Raw genomic sequence first — 9074 nt, 5'->3', positions numbered from 1 at the left:
CGGAACCGCGTACCGACATGACTGCCGCAAAAAACAGCGGCAGCAGTGACGCTGGTCAATCCTCGGATCCCCAAGATTCATCATATGTGCATATGTGCCAGTGTCAGCGTGGAGCCTTGTCCCCTCGCCCCCACAACCCTAAACGACAGGGACAAGGAAGAGGCGGGTCTCCCGACATCGATCAGAGTGGGCATGGCCACCCTTTCTAAACCCAGAGAAAACACAGGAAGAACTTTGTGTTAAAGATGTTGAGTATGTATATTTATTTAAAAAAATAGTAAAATTCTTAAAAACAAAAAACAAATGCAAGCTCTTATATAGATCAGTAATGTTATGAAGTAAACTTTATGTTAGCTGCCGTTCAAATGTAAGTTAGAAATGTTAATATTTATTTGACACGGGACAGATGATGGCGACAGACACAGCTCTGTTATTATTCTGCTGTTGTCCTTGGGGCTGGCACAATATCAAATTTTTCACAAGACATATCTATACCAGTCTATATCTAGGCATTTGATTTTCAAATATCCTGATTATAGTTAATATGTGATTATCATGATACCCTCTAAATGACATCAGTTCACACACTATACAGATAACACAACTATCTCAGCTATCTGGAACTTACATTCCTTCACCAACATTTGTTTCAGTATAATAAGCTACATGCCATTTAGATGATCTCTAAAAACACAATAAAAATGCAAAAACTTTTATTATTATAACCACATTATTATTAATTTCAGTTTAGTTTTTCATTAGATAATGCATTTCTTTTTTAACAGTAGAAATATCTGATGTAACAATTCACTTTTAAAAGCAAGGTTATAGTGCACAGTTCTGATATATGAAACATAATTTTGCATAACTATGAAAATAAAAGAAAATACTTTTAACGTTGCTGAAAAACGTGAAGTGGATAAAGAATTATGTGATGTTACATTTTCCTGAGAACTGACTGACTGTGATGACTCCTCCATGTGCTACATGCTATGTTGTCCTGCTAGTTGAGCCTGCTGTCTGTTCTCAGTCCTCCTCCTGTTTCACTGGCATATATCCATCACCAGAGGGCTCCACCGACCTGCCTGTTGACATCAGAGCAAACCCCTGTGTCATGTGACCTGGCTGGAGCTGCAACGCTGGACTCAGTCGTGGCCCAGGCAAGTTCAGAGGCAGTTGTGGAAAAGAGAGCAGGGAGCATGGTAAAGCACTGGAAGGATGAGGCGGAAACAGGAAGCGTGTAGATTCAGTGGACTTATCAACATCCTCCATGCCCTCACCCTGACTCAGCTGCTCCTCTCCCCCACTGCTAACACCCGAATCCAAGCTGGGAAGCTCTGGGCTGTCAGCCTGCTGTTTCTCCACTCGCTCATAATCAGAACAAACCTGGATAGACTTGCCAAACACACCTCCGCTGCTTCCAAACAGCCTCTGAAAATCTGCCTTTTGTTCATTCCCTCCCTCCTTCTCTTCCTCACCCTCAGGTTCCTCATCATGGCTATCAGTCATATTGATGCTATCTGCCTCCATGCTCTCTTCACTGACCTCTGCACAACTGCACATGCCTGAATCTAGACTCTGGAGCCTAAATCGATCATTGTCGAGCCTCTCAGTTTTCTCGTAGTCTGAAATCACCTGCACTGGCTCACTGTTACTGCTGCCTTTGAGCAGCAACATTAACGTCTCCTTTTCTTTCTCTCTCGCTTCATCACTTTCCTGTTCTGTGCTTTTTCCTTCACCCTGAGTACCAACAGGACCATAAGGCGTGTCAACCGCACAGGGCTTCAGATTCCCAGCAGTGAGTGAGGAAATAGGAGGAGGGCTACAAAGCTCAGAGTAACTTGGGTTAGTGAAGCTGGAGCTGGTGGAGTCATAGCTGCCTTTGTTCAACACCATCTTCTCATCTGGCTTGTAGGCCACAGCAGCATCCACAGGTGAGATTAATTCTACAGTGATAATTTCCACTGGTTTCAAGAAGGAGTGAAAGTATTCACTGGAGAACCCACTCTGGAGGAGAGAAAGTCACAGAACAGAAGAGATTAGAAAGATTTGAAATATATAAAATTATCAATCTGCACTTTAATGGGATTAAATAGGAAAGCATCAGCTGTTTGGGGTGCTTCACTCAAACTTTAGTGAATTTGAGTTGTTTGGATCATAAAGGTCATAAGTCTGTGGCTGGATTAGTGAGTCACTTTGTCTGTCTGGTTCCACCTCCCACAGAGTTCACAGCTATCTGCAATGCTCTGTCTTCTTATGGTACATGTTGTGTCCGTCTGCTTTTTAAGCTACATTAGCTTATTTTGTTTTGCTTTTGGACTCCTTAAACTCTCTGTAGCTCCCTGCTACTTTGCAGAGGTTTTTTTTTTTAATGAATATGTTTAGACATGAAAATTAGACCCTGATGCAGTCCACCTCTGTGGTTATACAGTGAGCCTTGTTCCCAGCAGGCAACAGGTTAACAGAGAAAATACTGTGAGGTGACTGTTGTTGTTAAATGGTGCTGCATGAATAAAACTGTACTGAACGAAAATTAAATCATTGTATAATAGACTTCCCATGAACTTATCCAGCATTTTATTTTAACACTGTGATGACGCACTCTACTCTTAACCCTACACTAAAGAAGAGTCACTATTGCACTAAAACTATTGGCTAAAACACAGCTTTGAATATATGATAATAATTTGATTTCCTGCAAACAAATTCACCACAGTATTTCATAAATGTTATGTTTACTGCCCTGAAGTACACTTACCTGGATTTCTCGCAGGAAGGATTTTCCTGGGTCTGGTATGGGTGGACCTTTGATTTTCTTTACTATGTAAACCCTAAAAAAATAAAAAATAAACCAGAGTTGTCAGAAAATAACTTAAGTAAATCAAAATAGAAGAAATTCTAATAATATTATTTGCCATAGAAACTTGTGTCTGTGCTCACGTACCGGGTGGTTTTGTGAGTGCTTAAGAGCAGGCCTGCCAGCAACACCACCACACCGACTATCGTTACAGGAACAACAAACGTATTACCTGAAAAATACGGGACAGATCAGGACACAGTGGCTCAGAAACATGAGAAAACTGGGTCATACAGCCAAGTCCATGAGACACAGACAAGTTTGCTTCTGCAGCCGATACAGTGAATTTAAATAGAAGTCAAGATGTGAGTGTGATTTATTATTCAAGAGACTAAGGATGAATTTTGCATGAAGTGCATGGAATATAAAAATACAGACATTTTCAGTTATGCCCTTCATCTAATTATTATTACTAATCCTTGAGTGCAAATCTTTTGTATGTGACTGTCTGAAGTCAGAAACCTTCAAAATGCCATTTCTTCCCTTTACTGCAGCCTCCTTCAGTTGCTGTTTGCTTCTGGGTCTTTCTTCTGTCTGTCTTCACTAAGTGAAAGTACGCCATGTTGGGCTGGGGTCATGTGACCGATTTGTTTAGCTGCTGAGGTGTTGATGTGACAACCCTCTAAGTCAGCGGTTTCCAACCCGCGGGCCTTGGACCGGTACCGGTCCGTGAGTCGTTTGGTAGCGGGCTGCGAGAGTTGAGGCTCAGGTGTGAAATGTATGGTTTTCATGGTTTTTATCAGTTTTCAGCGTTATTTTGTTATCGTTTTTATCGTTAACTCAGTTTTCCTGGGTCTTTTCACTTGTGTTATGAATAAATCTTCTTTTTTTTCGGTACTGGTACTAGTTTTATTTTGTTGCATTTATCCGCGACACCTTAAAGGCCGGTCCGTGAAAATATTGTCGGGCATAAACCAGTCCGTGGCGCAAAAAAGGTTGGAGACCGCTGCTCTAATTGTTGTAGGACCTCTATGATAAGTCTCTTTTGTTTTTTAGCCCATTCAAGGCCTTGCACTGGTTCCCCATATGGACTGCATATTTTATGTTCCCATGAAAAACTACCAAATGGAAACTAAACACTTTCATCAACTCAAGGAAACAGTCCAGATGTGGACATTGATGCTTTTGAATCTGAGAATTAATGCAGTTGTAACTGGTTGATATTTTATTGGTAGTATGTGTTATTGTTGTCTGCCATTTTTCTTCTTCTTTGGTGGCTAACAAGTCTCACTCTGATTGTTGTAGACAGATCACTCTTACCTCATAACAACCGGCTACTATTTCTTTGTTTATGAAATATTTCACTTTTTCTGGTGACAAAGTCCTATTGACCTTGAATGGAGAGCCAGCCCTCTCTCTCACCTCTCCCTTGTATGTTGAAGGTTGCAAGTTAAATTACAGTGTAAACGTACACGACACACACAGTAAATGTGCTCACTATTATTGCTTTTTATTGACTATTGTGTGCTCAACGCAAACAGTCTGTTCCAGTTCATTTCTCCTTCCTCCCCACTCAAATCTGCCTTCACTATATAGAGCAGGGGTGGGCAACTACAGGCCTCGACTGCCGGTGTCCTGCAGGTTTTAGATATCACCCTGTGTCAACACACCTGAATCTAATAATTAGTTCATTCCCAGGCCTCTGGAGAAGTTCAAGACATGTTGAGGAGGTAATTTAGCCATTTGAATCAGCTGTGTCTAAAACCTGCAGGACACCGGCACTTGATATAGAGAAACAAAAAGAGACACCGTCATCAGTCAATCGGCACCATCTGTGGCTCACCTGCATCCCAGTACTGCCCCCTGAGCTCACTGCACCATGTCTACCCTGCAGCTGAGCCAGGGACCAAACTCCTGCCACATACAGCATTGGACATTTTTCACAATGGCTTCTTCCCCTCTATGCTGTGTATTATACACCAACACACTTCAAATATTTTCCCATATACATAATTATTCCATACTGCAGTAATCATGCTCAGCATATGGTAAATGGCCTGCATTTGTATAGCGCTTTTCTAGTCCCTAAGGACTCCAAAGCGCTTCACACTACATTCAGTCATTCACACACTGGTGATGGCAGCTACATTGTAGCCACAGCCACCCTGGGGCGCACTGACAGAGGCGAGGCTGCTGGACACTGGCGCCACCGGGCCCTCTGACCACCACCAGTAGGCAAACATGGGGTTAGTATCTTGCCCAAGGATATTTGGCATGCAGCCAGGATGCAGCCTGGGATCAAACCACCGACCTTCTGATTAGTGGCTGACCTGCTCTGACACCTGAGCTACAGCCACCCAGCATAAATGAATTGGAAAGATTTTGACATTGGTATGTTATGTTAAACAAAACATGTTGAGATAAATGTACCTGGTGGTGGTTTTATTTTCCCTACTGGTGACTCCCATGATGCAGTGGGGCTCCAGTCACTCCAGGCTCCCTCGCGGTGCCGAAAAATAGACCGCACACGAACTCGTGCCTTGTACCTCTCACCTTGTATCAGCAAATCTGGCTCCAGCTCTGCCTTGCACTCCTGCTCACACTGAATGCCACTTTTATTGTGCACAGCAGGATCCTGACACACAGAAACCAGTGTGGGGTTGAGAACGAATCTTGTTTCACATGTGAACTTTCACGATCTCAACTTTATACTTAAACGTGTTCACATTGTGTCATAAAATCTAAACTTACACTCCATGACTGATCCTGCTTCTTCCACTGCAATTCACTTCTGTATAACCTGATTACATGTTCGGGGACTTGGGACAACCAGGAAACAGACGTGAAGTTGACTTTTGGCTCTGCAGGAGGATTCACCTTTACTGCAAGATCACACACACAGTTGTTTTAGGTCACCATGAATAGCTCGCACTGTAAATCACAAAGAGCCAGTATGTATACTGTAGATTACACTCACTGTGACAGGATGGCTTGAAGGAAGTGATTACACTCTTCATTTGGTTGCAGCTCAGATTAAGGGACAACTCATGGAAAAACTGAAACTGGAAAAAAAATGTTTGAAAAATATTTACTGTTAGAAAACATTGAGTGAGAACAATATAGAAGTCTTTTGTTTGGCAAACTTCAAATTTGATTTAAAGTAAAACAATTGGAGTCACAAATATCCAATCAGATAATAGACTTGGTAAAAACAAAGAGCAGCATAAAGAGAGAAGAGATGAAGCTTCTTTTAGACAGAGAATGACCTGAGTACATCAAGCAGAAGATCTAGTAAAAATAGTTAATGAGATTACTGGGTACATTTGAAAGGAGTGTTATACATTTTTTGAGCTTTCTTGCTGAGAATGACATTACTGATACTGCTCCATGTCTGTACAGAAGCCATAAAAACTTCACCTTAGTTTCAAATACACAACAGGGAAAAGTAAACCAACCTCTTAGCAGCTGCGCTTATAGTACGAATTTAAACATGCAAGCTGATTTCCCTCTCATCATATGCACAGGATTTTCAGAAAACATAATCTCTGACATTGACCGGATAAAAAAACTATTTGGAAGGAGTCAGTGACTGCCCCGAGGCTTTCCGTAGAATATTAGATCTCACTTCTAATTAAAATACAAACTGAGATATAGGATATATGATTTTATCTCGGGGGCTCAGAAATAATTTGATTTCTTTACACACTCACAGTGCTTTTCTTTTCAAAGATCAGGGAGCACTTCTTTAGCGCTGGTCTGGAGACGTCAACAGACTTTAGGTCACAGGAAGCGCTGTAAGAACTGAGAAGAGGAATATTAATTTGATTTTCCTGCAGATGGCGTTACTGATGACATCTATGATTTCTGTTATGTGAGTTTTATGTGTTGAGCTTTTCTCTTTGTGACTGAGGTCCTTACATGTAGCGAGATTTATAGTGAGCATGTATGGTGCATGCAGTGTCATCAGACACGTATCTGCTGTTCCACAAACATGTGATGTTTCTATTGTAGTCAGTGTAGCAAGTGAGATCTGTGAGAATTAAAACAGGAGAGATTAAATGAAAATGAGTAAATATGTTAAACAACAGATCTTAAAATCAGTTAAACATGAATAAAGAGGAATAAAGACTAACTCTCTGGAAGCCTGGGACACTCATCACTTGTGCAGAGCAGCAGCAGAGGCAGCAGAATAAACAGGGAAAGGCTTTTCTTATTTCTCTCCATTAAGTCGACAGTTTTCTTTCTTAGAGGCTGCTGGGATGGTGACTGTGACTGGAAGACTTGAAGGACTGTAGTTGCTTTAGGTATTGACTGACTGCCTTCTGATTCTTCTCATCCTGCAAAGGATGCAAATAAAATGTTACCATGTTAGCAACATGATTAGAGACGACACAGTTTTATTTCTCCAAACAGTCAGACATCAACCCACATAGAAGAAAAACAGCTGGCTACAGATAAACACAATATAAACAGAGGAAGGAACAACAGACACACAAGTGTTTCAGATCCTGCCTCAGTTTGTAAAACTAAAAGCAGTGATGATGTAATCCAGACTCCTACTGTGTATACTAAGGAGCACTTAAACTTACTGTGTTTTAATTTACTTTCATCCATTTTCTTCTACTTATCCGATCTAGCATCGCAGCGATGAAAGCTAGAGTCTATCTCAGCTGGCACGGGTCGAGGGGTAAGGTGCACCCTGGACAAGTCACTTTACTATATAATACAAAGTGCTGTTCAGCAACTGTTATTGTGGTTTGGAGACATCTACATAAAATGAAATTGAATTGAAATCATAATTTACATGAAGCGCTTCAAAAATTAATGTTTCCATTGCTGTTGCATTTGTGGTCTTTTCTTTCAGACATGCATCTCTACCACAGCCTCACAAACTGTTGGCTGCTCGGTTTGTGTTCACTTGGTTTGATCTGCTCCACCATGTCAAATCAAATAAAACTGATACATAAATAACAACAACCTGATCTCCTGGATGTTTTCTTACACAAAAGAAATTGGCACTGAATCTTAAACTGAACAACATTCAGTAAAACATTTTTAATATTGTAATTGTAATAATACATTTCTCTTATAAAAATAATAATAGCTGTACATTAAAGCACACACGCTGTCCATTAAAGGACTTCAGTCAGTGACACTTACCTGCTGGCTGAGCTGCAACTGATCTGCTTCCAACTGCTGACTTAATTTCACCTGATATCCTGTCAAAGAGCATCACATGAGGGTGTTACTTTGTTTACGTATCAAATGTAACCAACTAAACTGACAAGACAAAAAAAGTGTGAAAAGTCTTTTGATCACAACCCACAGAGCTCTTCTGACGAACATTTGAGCTTCTGAGTGTTTCACTTGAAGCCTTGTAACCCTTTAGTTTCATCTAATCTGATTCTTCAACTTATAAACGATTGTATATAACAGTACCTGCAGTGCACCTGTCTGTATAACTCTGAGCTGATAACTTCAAGCATGCAGCATCAGGTGGAAACTGGCTGTTCTGGGTTGTTGCTTCATTTTTTGAATCTTCCTTGACTTTAGTACAGCCTGTCAGTTCCCCCACCCTGTTGTATTTCTGACCACACACACACACACACACACACACACACACACACACTGCACTTCTTATTAGTAGTAGCTCCCTTTGCATGTGGACCACACTGACATTTAAACTGTGTGTTTGTGTGGATTTGTGTTTTTTGTGGTTTTGCAGCCAAGAGCAAGCTGCCCCACAAACACCCACATCCTCACCTAATGTCTTCACATTATGCATTAACTGACTTTAAGCATTTTATCTTTGCAAGAACACTTTTCAAACAAACTTTTCTTTTCATAGTGCTCAATACAAACATATTAAGTTTAAACAGCATGGTTTAGATTCTCATTCACATAATAAATATCACGTCACATTAGATACTCCAGCTCTGCTGGGGACTCAAAGGAATCTGTGCAGCTATCTGTCTCTTCTGGGGGGTCCGAGGGGCCCGTCCAGCCATCTGTCTCCGCTGGAAGGTCTTAGGGGTCAGGCGCGGCCTGTTGGTCCTGCTCGTTTTTGTCCACATCCAGCACGGCCTGCTCATCCAGGTCCACCACCACACCATTGCCGGCCACTTTCTAGGCCGTCAGTTAAGGGTCTTTGCCATGACGGACGGCCTCCAGACCTACTCAGTCACTGCTGACATCTTCCACGCGGCCAGCCCCGTGAACTGCACTGTTTTGGACCCCTGTACAGTCACCCTCCAGATGGCCCCCCTAAGCTGTTTTG

The 9074-nt window shown here is 41.6% G+C and overlaps 1 protein-coding gene across 2 annotated transcripts in view; it reads right to left on the bottom strand.

The window, feature by feature from the left end:
- Positions 1 to 296: 296 nt before the first annotated feature.
- LOC309708973 (uncharacterized protein) overlaps positions 297 to 9074 on the bottom strand; it is a 63456-nt gene continuing 54678 nt past the window's right edge. The window contains exons 1-11 of one of the 2 annotated variants that reach the window (XM_082537372.1): positions 8237 to 8357; positions 7958 to 8016; positions 6931 to 7134; positions 6716 to 6827; positions 6508 to 6598; positions 5775 to 5859; positions 5549 to 5679; positions 5228 to 5432; positions 2945 to 3029; positions 2759 to 2831; positions 297 to 2007 (exon numbers count right to left, since the gene is read on the bottom strand). In XM_082537372.1, coding sequence (XP_082393498.1) covers positions 1027 to 2007; positions 2759 to 2831; positions 2945 to 3029; positions 5228 to 5432; positions 5549 to 5679; positions 5775 to 5859; positions 6508 to 6598; positions 6716 to 6827; positions 6931 to 7021 — 1854 coding nt within the window. In that variant the 5' untranslated portion in view covers positions 7022 to 7134; positions 7958 to 8016; positions 8237 to 8357 and the 3' untranslated portion in view covers positions 297 to 1026. Of the gene's footprint in view, positions 2008 to 2758; positions 2832 to 2944; positions 3030 to 5227; positions 5433 to 5548; positions 5680 to 5774; positions 5860 to 6507; positions 6599 to 6715; positions 6828 to 6930; positions 7135 to 7957; positions 8017 to 8236; positions 8358 to 9074 lie in introns of those variants that run through there. The other variant, XM_082537371.1, reaches the window with a different exon arrangement.

The sequence above is a fragment of the Aulonocara stuartgranti genome, assembly GCF_965226115.1.
Source record: "Aulonocara stuartgranti genome assembly, chromosome: 6".
NCBI lineage: Eukaryota > Metazoa > Chordata > Actinopteri > Cichliformes > Cichlidae > Aulonocara > Aulonocara stuartgranti.
Note: the sequence above shows the minus strand (reverse complement) of the source record. Positions and strands in the feature narration are given on the sequence as shown.